This window comes from Aythya marila, assembly GCF_965140915.1.
Source record: "Aythya marila genome assembly, chromosome: 2".
Classification (NCBI taxonomy): Eukaryota; Metazoa; Chordata; class Aves; order Anseriformes; family Anatidae; genus Aythya; species Aythya marila.
Window position 1 is genome coordinate 102334215 of NC_139043.1, and position 21054 is coordinate 102355268.

General features: G+C 43.3%; 1 protein-coding gene across 3 annotated transcripts in view; it reads left to right on the top strand.

Annotated features, from left to right (window-relative positions):
* The window catches only part of SPIRE1 (spire type actin nucleation factor 1), a 126128-nt gene extending 108011 nt beyond the window's left edge, over positions 1-18117 (top strand). The window contains exons 10-17 of one of the 3 annotated variants that reach the window (XM_082752627.1): positions 4020-4110; positions 4431-4573; positions 7236-7409; positions 10746-10883; positions 12860-12930; positions 13410-13437; positions 13527-13663; positions 14518-18117. In XM_082752627.1, the coding sequence (XP_082608753.1) occupies positions 4020-4110; positions 4431-4573; positions 7236-7409; positions 10746-10883; positions 12860-12930; positions 13410-13437; positions 13527-13663; positions 14518-14776 (1041 nt within the window). In that variant the 3' untranslated portion in view covers positions 14777-18117. Of the gene's footprint in view, positions 1-4019; positions 4111-4430; positions 4574-7235; positions 8205-10745; positions 10884-12859; positions 12931-13409; positions 13438-13526; positions 13664-14517 lie in introns of those variants that run through there. The other 2 variants (XM_082752628.1, XM_082752629.1) reach the window with 2 other exon arrangements.
* Positions 18118-21054: the final 2937 nt, after the last annotated feature.

Here is a 21054-nt window from a genome sequence, read left to right on the forward strand (position 1 = left end):
TATTTATTTATTTATTTATCTATCTGTCTATTTATTTATTTATTGTAAATGCCCATTATCTGTCCACAGTGCATATGCAGCAATTACGCTTTTGGGAATGATGCAGGAAAATAAATGGCTTGTATCCATCCTTCTGGCACCCATGCAGGAGCTGTCATTGAAGGCCTTAGATGTGAGCCCAGCCTCGTTGTCCCAGCTGTTAAATAAAGAGCATCAGCTATGCTGGAGAGGTTGCAGTTCAGTGCAAATTCAGTGGGTTAGTTTGTCATGTAGGCTTGGGAACTAACACCCAGCAAATGCTTCACAGATTGAAACAAATAAATACCACTTAGATGGGGACAGAATGTTGAATCCATTCTCTCTCAAAGGGAGAGATAATGATTTTTAAAAACCATAAAATGGAGAACGGATTAAAAAAGCTCTCTAGCTTAAAAGCCACATTATATGTAGTCCTCGAGAAGCACCAGTATTATATCCTCAAGAAAGAATTTTGCTTTCTGGACCAGTAATATTACTGCTTTTGAACCTTTCTAAAAGTTAAGCTGTCTGGAAAGCACATTCAGGCAGGGTTTTGAATAAAGAGGCTAATTTTAGCCTGGGGAAGGCAGTCTTCCCTGATTCTTTCTCTCTGTTAAATCAGGAGGGTGGGGTTTCCTGACAGGGAGCTTACAATTGGAACTAAGCTGAGAGATAGGAGGCTGGAGAGAAATAAATGTGGGGATAAATATATCTTCTTGCACGCTTTCTTCATCCATGGGAAGTTGGCCCTCTTTGTGTTAGGGGTTATCCTGTGGGTGACTTGTGTGGGTGCATAATTTGGTGCATCTAGTCTGAAAGCAAAAGCAATTTGCATTCTGAAATCTCTCAGCAGTGTTTAAAATTACAATAGAGGCTATATGAGGTTTTGTTAATATTAATGAAGCTGGGCAGAATGCAAGAATATTAAGACTCGTCAATGAAAGAGTTGGATCTTGAACTCAGAGCTTCTCGGCTTGGAGGTCCGTGCATCCTGAAGCTAATGCAGCGTGATGTTTCACATGGAAAAAAGAGCAGAAATCACTAAAAGAAAATTCTGTAAAGGGAAACATTACGTGATTCTTGTGGGTGGGGAATAAAATGTGTGACTATAGTTATTGATTAGGGAATATGGTGTAGGCAAGCAAAATCATAAGGGATAAGCTTTGGGGCATACAGCAAAAAATAAATTGAAAAATAAATCAGCTACATCGAGCTGTCACAGAGAACAGATGCTTTATTGGTTTGAGTCAACAGAAGTAGCTGGTGAAACAAGTCAGATGATTAAGATGCCCAGCAGAGTACTGGTTGGGTTTCAGGAACAGTACTGAAGTGGTGTAAATAAACTTACTGGAGGGATTTGGGGTGAAATCTTCCAAGCTTACAAAGGGGATGGGACATAGAATGTTTGACGAAAGTGACCTTTGCTCTGTAAAAATGTCTTTTTTTTGCTGATTTTTGCTTTATAGGTAACACACAGAAGAGCAAGCGTTTTGTCCTGTTTGTCTTTAAGCCACTCGGGCACCTCTTTGCCTGCAATTTGAGTTGGGCTTAACCTATTTAGAGTTACTCACTGGGAGTTAAATTATGACTGTTATGCCCTAATTACAGGCTGCAAATATCTGCATTGCTGAGCTATGGACCTCCAAATGGGCTGAGATGCAGATGCATTTTTTTTCCTCTGCAACCCCTTTGTTCTCACAGCTGTATTGTGATTCTGACTACACCCCAACACTCTGCATTGCCAGCCAGAGGTGAAAGAAAAGGTCTGATGCAGCCCTATAACCACTTGCTGGCAAGAATGAATATTGTACAAACCGTTCCTACATTCTGTCCTTGCTTTTTTCTTCATTGCCCCTAAAATCATGGTTTCGGATGGGGAGCAGGGAGTGCCATACTGCCTGGTGTGATTAATAGTAATAAATAATAATAGTAATAAATAGTAATAGTTAATAGTAATTTTTGATACAGTTAGGAAAATATCTTGCTAATGAAACTGCAGGATTATTCTGATTGTTTAGTTCTCTGTGGAGAAGCGTACAATCCCAGATGTTGGGGTTATCTAACCTCACATGTAAAGTGTCTGATTGCCTGCTGTAATAGTCAACAGTTACTGTATTGATGTGAAGAAGCTTGTAGGAAGGTTTGGCACAAGATTTGGTTCCTGCACAAGATTTCATTCTCGAAAAAAAAAAAAAAAAAGCTTTCCATGTCTGAGAAACTGCAGGGCAGTAATAGCACTTCCCTTGCATGTGTTTGTGCGCAGAAATAATTAGAAACGACAAACTTGGAATACCTGTTGTCCAGGTAGGATAATATCTCAAACAGTGTACTCCTGGTTTCCATTCTCTCCGAAGTGCTGGCTGCTCTTCATTCATAGAAATAAGCAGCAGAGCAGCGTGGTTATGGTTTTTGATTGACAGCTCACTTAGTTCTTCATCTGAGCTTTTTAGCTACTCATGCAATGGAAAAGTAATGGATTTGACTCCTAGAGAGTGAATAGTTCAATGATTCACTTTGTACAGGGGTTATTCTCCGTCACAAAATTTACATGTTTAACTTCAGACTTGTGAGCTCTGTTGGACCACACCTAGAGAAGGTTGCATCCAGTTGTCCCGTAAGTTCTGCAGTGGTCTCTTAGGGCAACCATGCGGTGTGAACCCGAGGTCTGCAAATATCTCTGAGCTGGCTCCGTAGCTAAATTCTGCTGGTTTCTGGAAACACAACAGCTGTTGTAATTAAATACGCTATTCAAAATTTCTTACAGTCTTCCTACCTCAAACACTTGGAAGGAGCACGTTGGGTATGTTAAAGTGAATGTATTGTTCTGGGAGCTGAGCTGGTTGGGGTCCCTTTGCAGACTGTTGTGTTGAGGCATGCACACTGGAAAAGCATACATCACAGTATCCTTGCATACAGAGCATCCGTGCCCTTGGGCTAAGCACAAAGTACAGATCACCTGGTGGGAATTTATAAGTGCCCCTGTCCTGTGGTGCACGGTGTCCATTGAGGTGACCCTGCCGGCTTTGCTGTTCTGACTTGCTGCTACCAAAGGCTCCTTTTTCAGTGAGTGGGGGTTTTCCTGCCTGCAGTTTGAGTAACTAAAGAAATCCATGAGAGAGAGGCTCAGCCGCATGCTGGATTTTAGAGCAGGTCACTTGTTCGATCAGTAAATCTTGACATCTTAAACGATGTGAATCTCCTCAGTTAAAAGCATTCACATTAGAGCTAAACAGCATTCACGATCAGCCCTTCAACTCCGTTCCTTTGGGAGGCTCCTGTGATGGTCTGTATCTTCCTAGTATCTGGTGGCCGAAGACAGAGGTTTGGGGTGAAAGGATTTGTTAATTTTGGAGGCATGCTGTGTTAGATAGCTGAAGGATGTTAGTCGAAGCCTTTCATTCATCGTGCAGGACTTGCTCTTGGCTGTTGTGATGAAACAGATAATGAATAAGAGTTCCTTTAAATACAGAAGAAAGGAGAGAAATGCACCAAGATTAGGAATTAGGGAACAGTTCAGGGGAGATCAGATTCATTTCTGTTTATCTGAGTCACTTGTATGAGGACCTCTCTCATTCCTTTGAAGACCAGAGAAATCTGAGTGCTGGTTCCTTACTAATGTGAGACACAAAGTTGGTTTAATGTGTCTCCTGTAGTTAACAAATCCTTAGAAGGCCTTGAGTACAATGAGCAGTTACTGGTGGAATAGTGACAGGTTACAGTGGATTCATGCACCTCCCTTTTGATCCTAACATTACATGCAGTGCTTAAATACACTGAATTCCAATCACATACCATTTATTCCAGTTTATGAAAAAGTTGAGCTTAGGAAGTTATGCAGTGCTGTGTAGAGTCAACATTTAGCTTGGGACTTCTTCCAGGACTGTGAGTTATTTAACATTGTAAAATTCCTTTGATAGCTTGAGATTTCTGTGTGCTAAGAAGCAGTAAGAGAAGAAAAAACAATTTCTGAGGAATTCTAGTTTTTTTCTCTTTCCACACAGGAGGAATCAGTGCATAAATCAACAAGTAGCAGCAGCATCTCCCCCTCGCAAGTGGAAGACCCCTCTCAGGAAGGCACCAGCAGCAGAAAGAGTAAGTTTTGATTAGGGAGCTCAGCGACTGCTTTTACACACTTTGTTGCCTTCTGTTACGTGAACTTTGCTTGAAGTTTTTATTGGAAGCTTAAATTGAACATTAATGGAATAAATCTGTAAAGATGAACCCTAGAATGAGCTGAATCGATCAAATGTGATTACTGAGTGCAAGTGAAGATGATCTGAGTGTGTATGTGTAACTTGAGCCACCAGTAGTAGAAATCCTAGTAAATCAATGTTTGTTTCAAGTACTGAGCAATGTTATCCAGCAGTCTGTCTTCAGAGAACTGATTTTTTTTATACCGGTTGAATCTTCAGCGCCTCCAAAGTTCTTGCCCATATCATCTACGCCACAGCCAGAGAGACGGCAGCCGCCTCAGAGACGACACTCCATCGAAAAGGAAACGCCAACCAATGTGAGACAGTTTCTACCACCTTCAAAACAGAGCTCCAGATCACTTGTAAGTGGAGTGGGTGGTAGGAGAGAGAAAAAGAGGCATTCTAAGAGTATAATGAAAATTAAAACTTGGCTTCAGTGTGATTAGAACTTGACTCAAAGAAAACTCCTGAATTCAGAAACTACTTTGGCTACTAAAGACGTTTTGAAATCAAGATTTGAACTTTCTCTCTCTCTATCATTTTGATCCAAAATCCCGGGTATAGGTGCCTCAAAAAATGTGTGCACTTTGATTAGGACTCTGGGTAACGCCATGTGCCTTGCTTTTATTTCAAAATATTACCAACACAGGCAAACTTCACCTTACTGATTTTCAATCTGAATAGAGATGACTCCAAAGCTCTGGATTATTTTTTTTAATGTTATTTTTTTCTTTTTCTTTTTTTTTTTTTAATCTGTTGATAGTATTTTAGTTAATGGCTGAATGAATGGAATGGTTTCTTTTCTTCCCGTCCTAAGAACTTGTGTGGTTAATGTTTATACATGTGAAAGTCCTTTCAGTAATCCAAATCAAGGTTTCTCTGTGTTGCTTTGTTAAAGTCACTGAGGCAAAAAAACTATGTTACTACTTGAAAAGAAAGTACAGTGCATTTGATCAATTAGCTTTAATTGAGAGCTGTTTTCCAACAGAGTATAAGCAGCAAAGGGTATGAAATCCTGGTTCTTTTATGCCGACATACTGATTAGTGCTTTGTAATTTCATGCAGGATATGTTCTTCGTCTCTTTTCCTACCAGCAGGGTTTTGAAGTATGCCCCATGAGGTGCTGGTGAATAGAGAAATCAATAAACACATCCTGGTTTTGAAAGGAAGGGAATATTCACTCACCCTGTCTTCTAGAGCAGTTGTATTAGTGGGTTTTGAAGAGTGTTCTTGTTGGCCTGAGCAATGGTAGCTGGGATCTGAACTTATTAGTTGAAGAAATTAAACTGTAACAAGAAAATAATCTCCAAATATTCCCACCACATGCTTCCTCCTCTTCATTTCAGAAGGTCTGCTGGATTTTCTTTATTATATCCTTCCACAAGAATGTAGTTTCTTGTTCAAGGTGAAGTTCAAGTGGTAGCGTATTGATAAACACTAAACACAAGTAGACTTCTGCTGAAATGAACTCGGAGTGTAGCATGCTGCACCAGAACCAAGTTGGAAGGTTCCTCCACCACGTGTTTGAAGATGCTGTTGTACAAAGTGGATTGCTCCATCCTTGCCTGCTGCACTCACTATATGGGGAAGCACAGGGCTTATTTTCTGGCAGGTCCAAAGTCATTCATGTATATACTGTTTTAAGGCAGGAGGGAAGAAAGCATCTTCTATTATTATAGTGAGGTATCTGCTCCATCACATTTTTAAGGTATCTAAATATGGTACATCGTAATACTGATCTCATCTCATGTATTTGGGGGGATCATGCAACTTAAAAATCTAATTTGTGAGGCTGTTATTTTAAATAGGTGAAACAAGTTCTTAATAGAAGCTTTTTAGCCACGTATGTATTTTCTTGTATATACCTATTTCTAGGCATATGGTTACTGACATATGCCTAGAAAGATAATACCAGAAATAAAACCACTAAAGAACATTTAATTCAATTGTTCCACTCCTGCTTAAAAATATTAAAGGAAGAGGGAGGAAAAGACTTTAGATAAGTCAGGCAAATGTGGGAACAGATGGGAAGGATTTTTACTAGTTTCTTTTCTGCTTGATTTTTTTTTTGATCTCTGAAGAACTGTCACCTAGCTGGGTTTTGGCTACGAAGCGAGAAAGAAGGGAAAGCAGTACAGAAATGACGCTCCTTTAATAAGAACCTATTTTTATTTGATGCCTGGAGAGTGAATTCTTTAACTTGGCAATAGTGCCCTCTAGGGTGTGACAGACAACTCCCACAAGACTTTTGTTTTTAGTTTTGGTAGATGGTTTCTGATATGGTGGCACTGTCCCAGTTACACGCGTTGGCTTGCTGCAGAGTTTTTCCTTCCCCGGAGGATGCCCGCTCCGTTCAGTGGCTGCGCCAAGTGCTGCCTACGTAACGTTGCAGTTCCTTCCCTGAATGCCTCGCAATGCCTGCAGAACATTACTTACTTTTTATTTGACTTCATACTTCTTCGTCCCTTCCTCCAGGACTGATGGAGTTTCATTTCTTATCAGCTGCTCCTGTGACTGCAGTTCCTCTTCAAGGTGAAAGAGGCCTCGCCAATAAATAGCTCTCAATACCAGTGAAAACAGGCAGGAGTTTCCTACTGTCTCTTAGCAGGATTAGCAAGAAACTGGTCTGTCTTGCATACTAACTATGGTTTTGTGAACTGGCATCTCATCAGACAGAAGGAGTTAGAGCTAAGTAGGTGGGGAAGGGAAACAAATTTGGAAAAACGCCAAATATCATCCTTCTGATATGTCACCCTACCAGTGCTACGTGGAAAGGCAGGGCAGCTCAGTGAGTTTTGGGGGGATCGCCCTGGTGGTGTGCTTGCTGCAGCGAGCTGACTTGGTGCTTAATCAGTGAGATGAAGCCAGTGTCCTGAGATGTACATATGAATGTCTTTGTAGTTTGTTTGCTTTTTTTTTTTTTAATCATCATCGTCGTTATTATTTTTCATGACCCAGAGGACCAAAGTTAATGATTTCATTTATACACAGCATTCGCTTCTCTGCTTCCTATCTATTGTTCAGGTTCCTAGGATAACGAGTTTATTTCCAAGGATGACTTTCAGACCACTTTTTTCAACTATGCAAACAGCTTCTCTGCTCAGCTCTCATCCCGTTGAAGCAGCCATGTGTGGGGTGGCAGGGGCTATGTACTATCTCTGTGAGAGAGCTTTTGCCAGCAGGTGGAAACCCGCAAAGGTTTGCCTCTTTTTGCTGGCTTTGGAAATCACCTTCACCAGCATGTTCCCTCTTAGGGGAGCACTTCCTAAGCTGTGGCAAGAATTAAAGCTTAGGCTGGGACATTGCACCTGATTGACGTTGATTTCAATGTGTGTAGGATATTTGTGTGTCTTCAATCACCTCACGGGGAAAAAGAAATCAGTTCTGAAAGGACAGCAAACTAAAAATGCAACATCACAAGATTATCAATGGGACAGACCTTAAATATTACAGCACATGAAGATCCTGCAGCAAAAGCCCAGCAAAACTATTGTAATCCTTGGACTGTTGAAAAGAATAAGCTCTTGTGTTTCTAACAAGTTATACTATGTAGAATGGAAGGGCATTTGCAATCTGTTTTACTTGAAAACCTACATACGGTTTTGGTCCTCAGCACACTTATGTATCAGAACTTGCAGCATAACTAATAGCTGTGTACCAGGGAAGGCAAACTGACTAACAAGAAAAACTGATTCATCTACCCCTATGTAGAATCAAACGTGAAAAATTTCAATTTATCCTTCTTTTTCTTCTTGTCCCAACCAATAAGTCAGAATGGGAAACCTTCTGCAGGAGAGTTTATACTTGAGATATCCAGCTGAGCTTCTTAGAAACATTTAGTCTGCAACATCAGTGAGAGTTTAGAGTGCGTGATTAACCATTAATTGCAGAATTTAGAGGCCAATCCGGCACATGTTCATATTGCAATTTATTAGTGCAGCCCATTTGATTGCCTAGTGACACATTTTAATGAGAAATTTTACAAGGAATATATTAGTTTAAAAAAAAAAAAAAAAGTCATAAGGACCTATTAGGTGTGTGCATGCTGAGAATGACCTACAAAGCACTTTATTTCACATAATGAGTATATAATTCTTACAACTTGTTTTTCCTGAGTAAAAAAACAAAAAAAAAAAAAGTTAGTTACACATATACACATTAAGCTATTGTGGTGTATATAATGACTGCACAGTCCAAGTGTAAAGCCAATTCTCATGAAGATCCTGGAAACTCCAAGTTCCAATTAGTGTTTTAAGTAATTTTTTTTCCTTTGAAAATAAGAATACTGATCACCTTTAATATTAAAACAAGTACTGAGTACAATTCAAGCCACAGTTTGTCTTTAGTATGTTCTGTTGTCTGTAAGTGTTGCAGAGAACTAAAGTTCTCTGGTTTGGAGCTGCCTAACTTGGGTGTAGATTATTGTTGAAGTTTGAGCAATAACTCCAAAGCATCGTTGTTTAATGAAGTTTAGTCAGTGCTTAGTGTAATTTTAATTAATTTCAGTGCCTTAGAGCTAGCGTTGAAATAAAAGATTTTCTTGTGTACTTATTTCTATTCCGAAAAGGGGAAAAAAAAATCAAGCAGTTTTCTGAAATCAGCATAATATTTATCTTTCATTTAATGTTGCATTAACATTTTGTTGTCCTTGTGTAACCTCTGGAATTAAAACATTAGCATTTAAACTTGTGAACATTTTTCTATGTTTCCCCTGTTGCCTGCTAGCTATTTCTATTTGCCGAAGCAGTGATCATTTTTGATTGGTACCACAGCAGAGCCACCCTATTCCCCTAGTAGCTGCTCTACACCTATAGTAGATCTACAGCCTGTCTTCAAAGGAGCAATACTCACTGACATCATCGTCCTATAAATTAAAGGAGTGGGCGCTCATGAGGGGGAAGGAAGTGCCTTCAAGTAAGAAACCTATTTCTAAAGGACTTAAAGCTCTGATTGATCGGAAGCATTCAGTCCGCCTCATTCACTACAGACAGTTTCCCAGTCTCCCACGATGCAGAACTGAGGTCTTTGGCTGGCATTGTGCGCACCCTGCTTTCCCACCCACTTCCTCTCCCGTCTCGCCCCGGCCGGCGGCCGTGCTTTTCTCTGTAGCGAGGCAGTTGCTATGGGAAGGACCCCGAGTTGAAATGCTGATAGCTGGGAAGTTCCTCCTAATGAGCACAAGTCATTTTGTTTGGCTGGGCTGTGTTACACCTCCGAGCAAATTGCGGTTGCTTGTGACATAGTTTGTTCTTTCCGGAAAACGAGCGATTATACGCCCCAAAGATTGAGCTGGCAAATCTAACAAAGTTAACTCAATTCTAGTCTTTTGTGGGGTACCTTAAACAGAGTGAAGTTTCTTTGTGTTCCCTTTCTAGATAGGTAAGACAACAGTTTTTAAAAATGTGGTGGTTCCTAAATGCTAATGTTTGCCAGGTCTGCAACGTAGAAAAATTTTCCTTTTAATCTAATGGAAAGACAGAACAGCGCTCTGAATACAAGCAAATCGAGCATTGCACAATTAATCTGAATCACGGCTTCAATTTATAAATTAGATCTCCAGACTGTCAGCCATGTCTTTGTACTTGCAGGAGAAATTTCCTTCCTTTATTCAGAAGGCATTAGATGTCATTGTCATTGCCACACAGTAGCCCCTCTGGGCGGACTGAAAAGGTTTCACCAAGCATAAAGCGATGGGAATTCCCACAGAGGTTTCTGTCTTTCTGTTGGAACTGTATAATCAACTACAGGGCTGGATTACAAATTGGGTTGGTGCTTTTTATTCTCTGGTACCAAATTCAGGCGCTCTCTACTCAATATTCTCCAGCGCGCTGTAATACTGAATATGCAGAAATTTTGCAGATGGGTCATTTGTGGTTGTTGGGGTTTTATTCTCTATTCGATCCTCTTCCATTAGTAATTCAACACGGGGTAACCAATTCTCATGCTTTATGTTTGAAGATTATTCTTTCCATAAAGCCTAACTTGCCGTTGTTACTTTCTAGGGGTAGAGAGGAGAGCCTTTCTGCCTGAACTGCCTCGACTTTTTGTAGGCCTGCTCATGTGAGCGCCGAAATGTGGTACCACTGAATAAAAAATTCTGCTAGAAGGGGCAACTAACAACTTTCCTTGGCCACTCTGGGCACCACAAAGTCTCAGGGAAATTGTGCGTCTTCAACAATCCTTAAAATGAATATCATGTGCCAAATTACCTTTTCCTTTTCAAATTATAAACCTGAACACTGATTTGTTAAAATAATCTTCATAAGAAAAGACAAATGGTCAAGTGGCTTGAGGAGGAAAAACAAAGGAAACTGTAATTGTTGTGAGGGCTGAGCATCAGACCATGTAGATCACACCTGAGGAGTCTCAAACAGTTTGAAACTCGTGTGATGCCCACGAATGAGCCAGTGCTATTCCAGTTTAAAGGGAGAAACCCTCTGTTTCTGGAGCTACTAACCAGGTGGTTGGTTGTCTAGGTTGGAATTTGGAAGAAGCAACTTGGCTTTGAGTTCATATGTGTTTTTTGGCTTCCAGGAGGAGTTCTGTTACCCGGTGGAATGTCTGGCTCTGACGGTGGAGGAAGTCATGCACATCCGTCAGGTGCTGGTGAAGGCAGAGCTGGAAAAGTACCAGCAGTATAAAGATGTCTACACTGCTCTCAAAAAAGGAAAGGTATGGCTGAGTCCACAGAGGTGCCCAAGCTTTTGGAGGGAGGTTGGTCACACAAGCCTCCCCTGTGCACGTTCCAGCCGATAGAAAGCTGGGTGCTGGCATCAAGGCTTGCCATTGCTTCCTTCCCTGGACTGGAGAAAAGTTGCTACCCACTGATGAATAGTGTATAACAGATGGGTCAGCTTCCTTGAGTTATATACAGAAACTTCAAAACTTTTATCAGAAATACCTAATTTGTTTATATCTTCTATAAAAATGCAGCAGGTTTTGCAATGATCAGAGCACATCTGTAACTGTATGTTTAAACTTCACTAAGGTGTCTTCTGCCTCCATGTCTTCTGCAGTATTACTTTAAAGCACACTAAAGAACTGCAAGTATGTGAAAGCCAAAACAATCCTAAATATAAGTCCCAAATGTGATTTCTTCCCAACTTTGCTGCAAAGCAGTTTCAGTAAAATTCTTGTAAATTGGCCAGTGTCTCTCTCCTTGTACCTGGTTGTTAATACTTCAGTAATGGAGTTCCCTTTTAAATATAGTCTCCTACAGCTTCCAGTCTGGCATATAGTGATTTCTGTCTCTTAACTGTTGTTTTTGTGGTGGTGGCTTTGTTTGGTTGGTTTGTTTTGTTTTCCACAAAAAAAAAAAAAAGGATCCAGTCTTTTGATTCCAGTATGTCGTTATCTGTTTGACAGAAGACCATTTTCTCTGTTCAAAGCCTTTTTTTTTCTATAAATGTTATTGGGATCCCTGCCTCCTTTGAATAAGCTAAACATACGGGACTATAAAACCAGTTTTCCTCAAGTATGATAGCTATAATAGCTCATTCCTGGACTTTCTCTAGTTTTCAGTAACGTAAGATTGGAAGAAAATCATCAAATCTTATCACAGGCAACTACCTAATATTCCAGAACTTGACTTGGATGGTTAGGAATAATTTCCAGCCCAAATTTATTTATGGCTGAATTTGTCCCCATTTTTTTCCTCTGTTCTTCAGTTGTAATAGTTACTGTTGTTACTTTTACTTTCCTGTTCTGTTTTGATTTGGTTTTGTTCTTTTATATAGCACTGATATGAACAACGCTGAGGGAGGAGGAAAATAAGTTAATAATTAACTGCCAGGTATTTAATTTAGGTAGGAAATTAAAAGAATATTTCTAAATACATGAAGATACAATTCTGGACTCAGCCCTGCAGGCCCCACATTGGGCACCAGAAAGGACTGCTGTGGTTTAGCCCGGCGGGCAGCTCAGCACCATGCAGCCTCTCGTTCACTCTCCCCTGGTGGGACGGGGGGGAGAATTGGAAAGGTAAAAGTGTGGGAACTCATGGGCTGAGATTAAGGCAGTTCAGGTAAAGCAAAAGCTGTACACACAAGCAAAGCAAGACCAGGAATTCATTTGCTACTTCCCATCAGCAGGCAGGTGTTCAGCCACTCCCAGGAAAGCAGGGCTCATCACACCTAATGGCTTCTTGGGAAGACAAACACCATCACTCCCAGTGTCCGCCCTTCCTCCTCCTTTCCCCCAGCTGTTATTTGTGAGCATGACCCCACACGGTGTGGGACAGCCCCTGGCTGTGGGACAGCTGTCCTGGCTGTGTCCCCTCCTGCTCCTGGTGCACCCCCAGCCTGGTCGCAGGCAGGGCAGCACAAGGAGCAGAAAGGTCCTTGGCTCTGTGCAAGCACTGCTCTGCAGCAACTGAAACATCCCTGTGCTATCACCACTGTTTTCACCAAAAATACAAAAGACAGCATTGTGTGAGCCTCTGTGGAAAAAAAAAAAAAAAAAAGGAAAAAGAAAAAAGAAAGGCTCTGTCCCAGACAAAACCATGACACTTTTCCTGACACTCTTGGAAATATGGACCACAGAATTGGATGTAGTATTGCAGCTCCGGTCTCACTAATGGCAGCTGTTGGATAAGATCATTGTTGTGTGGGATTTTGTCTAACATTGTGAACTCTCTGTTCTTCTTCTAGCTCTGCTTTTGCTGTCGAACAAGAAGGTTTTCTTTCTTTACCTGGTCTTACACTTGTCAGTTCTGTAAAAGGTAAATATTTAATATCTGTTAATAAATAAGTACCATTTCAGAGTGAAAAATATGGGTTTGTACCTTAGATACCCCCAAATGTTTCTGCTGCACACTGCTGATTGCTTTAATTTCTATAACAGTGAAAATTTAAAAACAAACCAGCAAAAAAAGTATACTAAAACAGATCTTTCCTAAGTGTCAGTCTTGCTTCTTTGGACTGAAACTCTTGGCCAGAAGTGAAAGAAACGGGAATTTTTGAACAGTAAGACAGTAAGTCTGAAGATCTATGGAATCACTGATTTATTGCATCAGTTACCAAAGGATGTTTCTTTAGAGGAAAAACAGTTCCTTTTCTTTCCTTTTTTTGGAGGTGTAGTTCTTTAGAAGCTTTAAAAATAAAAATGTTTGTTTAAGGGGTTGGGATATTTATTCATTTTTCTTTATTTAAATAAAGTTTTGCCCAATTAAATGATTCATGCTTTCATTTTCCTATGCAGGCCCGTATGCTCACAGTGCTGCAAAAAAGTAAGTAAACAAATTCATGGATTGCCCAGTTCTGAAAAGCTGTGATCTTTGGTAATAATACTGCATGTTCCTCCTGCTGTTCTCAACAGATGCGATTGCCATCAAAGCCATACTCTACTCTCCCCATTTTCTCACTGGGACCTTCTACCTTGCAAAGAGGAGAAAGCTTTATGAGGCCGGAGAAACCCTCCACCAGTCACCACCGATCACTGCGGAGCATGCCCAGGTGAGGATCAACCCTAACTCATATGTGTGTATTGAAAGAGCCTACCAAGTCTTTCATCTTGAGTTATAAATCACTAAGACACTTTCTGCTTGTCTCATAGTTTTAAATGTTTCTAATGCTTTTAAGTAACCTTTCTGAAGCCTTCTGAAATCCTTGTTTCTCTATTTACTTCTTTGACTACCAGAAACAACAATATTAACAGTGTGTTTTAAAACCTTTTCACGCTACAGGTGACAAACAACATGACACGGGGACAACTGTTGTTTCTGTAGTACCTCTGGGACGTTGTAGCTTAGAAGAGGAGGCTCAGGGTGGGATCTCATCAATGTCTATAAATATCCAAAGGGAGGGTGCAATGAAGATGGAGCCAGGCTCTTTGCAGTGGTGCCCAGCACCAGGACAGGAGGCAGGGGGAACAGGCTCTGAGCCCCAGGCTGCCCTTGTGTGCTGTGTGGGTGGCTGAGCACTGGCACAGGCTGCCCAGAGGGGCCGTGGGGTCTCCTCATGGAGGCCTTCGGAAGCCGCCTGGCTGTGGTGCTGGGCACCCTGCTCTGGGTGGCCCTGCTGGGGCCGGGAGCTGGGGCAAGTGGCTGGGGCAGGGCCCTTCCACTCAAGCATTTTGTTCTTTAAAAGGTAAACTTTACACATACCTTCAGTTAGTGACCCTACAATCTTGCTGAACCAGGCCAAAGCCATCCTCTGTAGTGTTTGCTTTCCTGGTGTCATTTTTGGGATAGGAAAAAGGATAACTGGAGTCCAGACCATTCTGTCTTGGCTGTTTCCTGAAGGCATCCCTGGGTGCCCACTGCCATGCTGCTAAATAGTGAGATGAGTCCTGCTCTTTTGCCTTTCAGGTTGGCCTCAAGGTCCAAATCCGTGGATAAGTCCAATGAAGAGCTGCAGTTTCCCAAAGAATTAATGGAGGACTGGAGCACGATGGAGGTGTGCGTGGACTGCAAGAAGTTTATTTCAGAAATCATCAATTCAAGCCGGCGCAGCCTCTCTCTGGCCAACAAGCGAGCCAGGTTAAAAAGGAAAACGCAGTCCTTCTACATGTCCTCGCCAGGAACCTCTGAATACTGCCCCTCTGAAAGGACTATCAATGAGATCTGAGCCTTGTGCCTTTTGCTTTGCTTTTGTCTTCATGAGGTCATCGTCCATAAGAAAGGTCACGAAAACTGGATTCTCACTCCGTTGCTTCGTTTCACTTGACAGGCCTGAATTTGCATTAGATCACAGGATTTCCTACTCCAATGCTTTCCAGAGACACAGAAGGCTGTTTTTATCTGTACAGAATGGGATGCAATGGGTCAGCACTGGAAGAAAATCAATAGTTTGAAATTGTTGCCTCTTTTGTACGTGTGCATTGAAACTAGAAAGCTTTTTCTTGCTTTCAGTCCTTTTTTTTTTTTAACCACTCTTTGAATCATTTTTCAGGAGATGAGCTAAAACATGTTTGATGGAGAACCAAACCTAACAAAGTGTCAGTGTTAGCACGGTAGCAAACAGTAAGTCATATTGGCATTACCAGGCTAGTAATGCTCACATCCTAGATTGAAAAACAAGGAGTCAACTCGCACACCAGGCACCTAGCATGAGCAATTATGGTTCAAATTGTCTTTCTTTGAACCATTTCTGTTGCTCTGAGATCAGGGCCCAGCCCAGGACCTCACAGTCTGTGTACTGGGGCAAAATAACGTGACAGCTGTCTGCCTGTGCGGCCGGCTGTTCCCCTGAGCTGCTCTACTTCTTAAGCCTTAGTGTTCTTCTGAGCGTCTCCTGAGCAGGTTTTAGTGGTTCACGTTCTGTCTCGAATGTACAATGATGAATACTAGTAAATTTTAGTAGCAGACAGTTGTACAGCGTGTGGGGAGGAAATAAGGGAGGCTTCTCAACTGGAAACCTGTCAAGTTGTTCACGTGGTTCCTCAGAGGAGAGGGTGGGTGAAGGTGTACATTTGTATTATAGTGGAGCACGCAAATACTGCTATCGTTATGTCTGACAGCATATCCACTGGTATCCCCATTTTTTCTGGGGTTTATAACTTGGCTGTAAAAATTAGGATTCTGCTGAAATTTGGGACGGCGCTGTCTCAGATTGGGAGCAGTCGCTCTGTTCCCCCCTCATCCCTTTTTTTCTTTCTTTTTCCCTTTTTAATTTACTCACAGAAGAATGCTAGACTAGTTGGTTAGAAGTCCCAACGGTGGTACACTGCTAACTGACATCACATGCTTTTTTTGCACTTTTTTTTTAATTTTCAAAGTACTTTTTTTTTTTAAATGCAGGCGTAGACGGAGTTTAGTCTATGATTTGGGGCCGGATCGTTTTGGTATTTAAAAACAAGCTAATATAGCCAAGTTATTAATACTTGAAAATCAACTACTGTAACTTTTTTCATAAATTTTTTAATACCCTGAGGCGTATTTAATATCTATATAGCAGTGTATTATAGAGTGACATAGCAGAAAAAAAAAAAGTTTCAGATCTATTTATTAACATTTCTATACTAAGGATTAATGAGAGATACCTCAGAACTGCTCCAAAGTAGCTGGGACCGGATTTAACCCGATGTGATTTGGATGGTGCATTCACCAAAACAAATCCTCCTGGTGCGTTTGGGAGCCCGGGGGGAGGCAGACGGCCCCGTCAGCCCTGGCGTGGCGCCGTGCGCTGCTGCTGCCCTGGGGAGGATGATTCCCCTTTCCCCATCCTCTTTCCCATCCCCTTCCCTTTCCCTTCCCTTTCCCCAAATGTCTATTCGCATGTAATGTTGCAGCCTTTGGAGCAGCCACTCGTGTATATCCACGGTGATTCGAAAAGCACAGGCGAAAGTCTCCTTAAGCCTTCCCACAGATTCGTCCCTCCTTCTTTTTCTCTGAACGGAAAACGAGGATTGTGCGTACGCAGAGCTGATTGAAATAACGTTTTAGCATCTTTCTGACCCAATCTGAACGGGAAAGGCCAGGGCCAGCTCACCCTCTTCAGCTGCCCCGTGTAAGGTCGGGTGTCAGGGCCTTTCTGGGGTGCCTCTGGAAGCGCTTGGCGTGGGAGGGTAAGGACGTAGGATTGCAGGGACAGCTTGAAAGGGCCCTGATGCTGCTGGAAGGGCCGCCTGATCTCAGCCCCATCAGCACTTTCTCTCATTTCTGTGCCAAAACCAGGCCTCGGGTTTGCTGCAGCGTGCACCGGGAGAGCTAGGCCGACAGAAGCGCGTGACGTCTCACTCCGAGCTCCCCCATCCTTTTCTTCGGCATCTTCAAGCCTCTTAGCCCGGCAGCTTATCTTCCCCTTCGAGAAGGGTTTCGGGCATCGCAGAGCTGGCAGCAAGGACCAAGAAATCCCGAGCAATGCCCCAGGACGTGCCAAGGCCCCTCCGCCTCGGCAGCGCTATGGGGCAGCGGCTGAGCCTCCGGGCAGCTGCGCAGGGGTAGCATGGAGGGGGAGCTCACCTCGCGTGCTTTCTGCCTCTCTGCAGGGAGCAAGGGCTGCTCTGAGCTTTCCATCTCGCTGCTGTTTTCAGCTTTCCACCTCGCTGCTTGCGCTGGCATCCCCGGTCCCCTCCTGTCGCCCGCCTGCACGTCCCGGCCCTGCTCTGAGCTTCGAAAGCGGGAGCCTGTAAATAGGTGTAATATATTTATTAACGTGTAGGGAGTCTCCATCAATCATGCAGTGGGAACCGAGCTTCCCGTGGTGTTTTAAAAAGAAAACGAGTCCTATTTATATGTGTGTTGGCTGTTACCTTTATTAGAGTTACTGCTTTTGGCCCCTCCAGGCAGTTTGCGCCCCATAGGCATTTTAGAGTGAATTATTGCCGAAAGGAAGGTGGGACCAGCACAGCGAGCTCCCTTCTGGGAATTTTTACCATCTCGTTACTTTTCTAGCTTCGTTAATATGCCCACAGCCTGTTCAGATGGATCCTGGGAGACCCAAGGAGTTAAAAATGCCGCCGGCAGTGTCGGTCTTGTTTCATCTCTGACCCCTGTTGTGGAGGATTCAACCCCAGCTGATCCTCGCTGCTGCGACGGAGGGAGCAAGCAGAGCCTTGCTGCAGCTCTCACACCTACAGGACCTGAAGCTGCAAATGTTCATGGTGACATTATTGCTTATGGGGTTTGTTGGCTGTTTGTTGTTTTTTTTTTTTTTTTTTTTTTTTCCCTCCCTTTTCCCGTTATTTCTGTTATACTGGGAGGGGTGTTACTGGGCGAAAATAAAATGCCTTTCCATTACAGCCTTTGTCTGTGTTAATTATTCATGTGGAAGCAAATGTAAAATGTCTATCAGCTCGCCTTTTTGTGTGTGTGTTTTTTTTTTTTCTTCATGCTTTTATGGGTTTGTAAAGCTCGGTCAGCTGGTTCTTCTGGCACAGGTTTGTTAACGAAAATGATTGAACAGCAGCCGAGCACTGGCTGGGCTGCAGGAAGGGAAGGAAGCACTCGTAAAATAGCAATAAAATAAAACTGTTCATGTCACCCAACGGCGCACTGAGTGTGCAGCCATCATTTCCAGCTCGGTGCTGTAACCCAGGTGTGGTTACTTCAAGCACTGACGGGGGGCTGCTGAGGAGCGCCGACCTTCCCTGCACGTAGCGCAGGTGTTCAGGCATTGCCAGCCCTCAGCTTTGAGAGAGAAATGCTGGCAATCACTTGGAGAGGGTTTTTTCTTGTTAGGTTGCTTGGTTTTATTTTGTTTTTTAAACCAGAAGCGGGGAGAGCATTTTTATCACAGCCACGGTGTTGTTCCCTCTTCTCTTTCAAGTGTCCCTCTGTCTCCTGGGCAAGTTCAGCATCAGCACCCACCATTAGCCACTACAGCTGCGTGCTGTAGAGTTTAAAACTAATTCAAAAGCTCCAGCTTTCCTCTCACGACTGCTGTCTCCGTGCTTTACTGCATCCATCTCCTAGGCTCAGCTGCACAGCCCTGACACCACACAGGCACGAGGGACAGCTGCTGCAGCCTTGTGCTCGTATGGGTTCTGTTAACATTACCGAAACATTTTACAGTATTTCCGTGTTGCTAACTTGGAGCTGCTCTCGTTTATTATTTTTTTTCTCTTTTGTATCTGTGTATAGATCTTAAGGTAAATCTGGGAATGTTTATGAGTATTGAGTCCAGCTATAAAGATCTGTTTCCTTGTTTCTGTCTGATTTTTTTTTATTACTATCTTTTGGTAACTACTTGCGGAAAATAGTAAAGGTAGGAAAACAAGCAGAGAGGGGCATTAGCTCGGTCTGATGTCATACAGAAAGACACAGCCCCTGTTTCCTGATGCATACGTGTAAGTTTGTGAGCACTGCCCTCCTGGCAGCTTGGTCCGCGCTCCCTCCTGCTGGCAGGCCTGGTGTCAGCCCAGGGCAGAGCGAGCCCTCGCTGCTCCCTCTTGGCTTGACACTGAACGATTTGCAGTAAGGATTTGGCCGGGCTGTTTTACAGCAGCACGCCCGGCTGACCTGAAGCTGAGCTCTGTACATCGCCTGCGCTCTGCATCCTGAGGCAACAGAAGCAGCACCGGGCTGTGCTGGCGGTACAGACGGGCTGCGTACAGCAGTCCCAGGGGAAGGCCTTTGGGGCAGACAGCTCTGTAATCAGAACACATTGCCTAAGCAAAGTCCTTATCTCGAGGTGCTGCTTAAGGGACAGTCATAGCTGAAAAAGACCTGTTGGATTATTAACCTGTTTGATTAAAAAAAAACAAACATCATCACCACCACCAACAAAAACACCACTGTGAGTGCAAAATACGAGCAGCCATTAGGAAAAATGCATTCCTGGTGCCTCCTACGTGGAGGTAGCATTTACATCAAGCTTTGGGTCCTCCCCGTGTCTCTCAGCCCAGAGCTGTGCCAGTGCTACATACACACTGTGGGCCGGCAGCGTTTTGGATTTTGCAGGACAGGGTGCGTGGGGCTGCTAAACTGGATTTCAGGGGGTGCTAAAACTAGAATTAAAGGACACAGGCATAGTTGATGCAAGTTTGGCTTCCAAAGATTGGTGGGAATAGGCAATCCCATTGACGTGTGAGCATAAAGTGGCTGCGTTCTCGGGACCCGGCTTACAGGACAGCGAGAGGCCACGGCCCCGGTTTGGCTCAGACCATTTAAGACAAGCACATTTCTATCAAAGGGGTGGTGGTGTGGTGGTTTTACTCAGGTGGGCAGCTGAGCTCCACCACAACCGCTCTCTCACTCCCCCTCTCCTCAAAGAGGAAGGGGGAGAAAACACAACACAGAGAACTCGAGGTTTGAGATAAGAAAGGTTTAATTAAAGGGAAAGGGAATGGGAGGAAAAAACAGAGACAAAAGAAGCAATCAGTCCGCACGGAAGCACAGAGAGAGAAAAAATTATTCTCTACTTCCCATCAGCGAGCGGTGTTCGGGAAGCAGGGCCTCAAACGCGTAGTGGTTGTTCAGGAGGAACAGCCCCCTCCCCCACGAGAGCCCCCCCCTTTTATTGCTGAGTGTCACATCAGGTGTTATGGAATATCCCTTTGGTTGGTTTAGGTCAGCTGCCCCAGCAATGTCCCCTCCCCATCACTTGCCCACCCCCAGCCTGCTGGCTCTTGGGGGCTTGGAAGGAGTCCTGATGCTGTGCCAGCACTATGCAGCAATAGACACAACACTGGAGTGATATCAGTGCTGTTCCAGCTACGAGTGCGGAGTACAGCACTGTGCAGGCTGCTGCAGGGAAAAGGTGACTCCAGCTCAGACAGACCCAACACAGGTGGTTACATTACCTAATCAGAAAGCAAGACAAAGATGAAAGGAGGTGTGTATTACTTGAGCTGTGTTACTAATAAAGGTTCCCCTGACCCTTTCCCCTCCTTAAGAAAAGAGAAAAGCCCAACCAGGAGATGCACTTTTTAGACACTAACAGTCCTAAAGCACAAACCCTTCCCCTCTGAATTTCTCTTGCTTCTATGCTGTCGCTGCACATGTACCTTCCGTGTGGCTTCAGGTACACCAGGGGCATCAGCTGTCATCACAGGGAAGGGCAGTAGAATTGTCTTCTGTTTGTTTTCATGTTATGCGGTACTAAAATGCAATTTCTTGTTCATGCATTGCTAATAAAAAGTTGTTTAAAATGGCATTTCGTTGCTCTGGCTTGATCTACTTGTGAAAATGGGATGCATTTTGTGTTACACAGCACAGCTGGGTCAGTCGCATTCGATGTTTGGCTGGTTAGAGCCCTGAGCCTCAGCTGCTGCCCATTTCAACCAGGTTAGAAACAAAAATCACGGAGGAGTCAGAACTGTTCTACCAGTGGGGCCCCAAATTAGGAACTGGTGATCTTCTTTGCAGGTGCCTTCCAATAAAAATGAGCATCATGCCTCGATCACCCTAACCGAGGACAGGCGGCGTTTCACAGCAGTGCCTTTCATTAACAAATTCAATGAC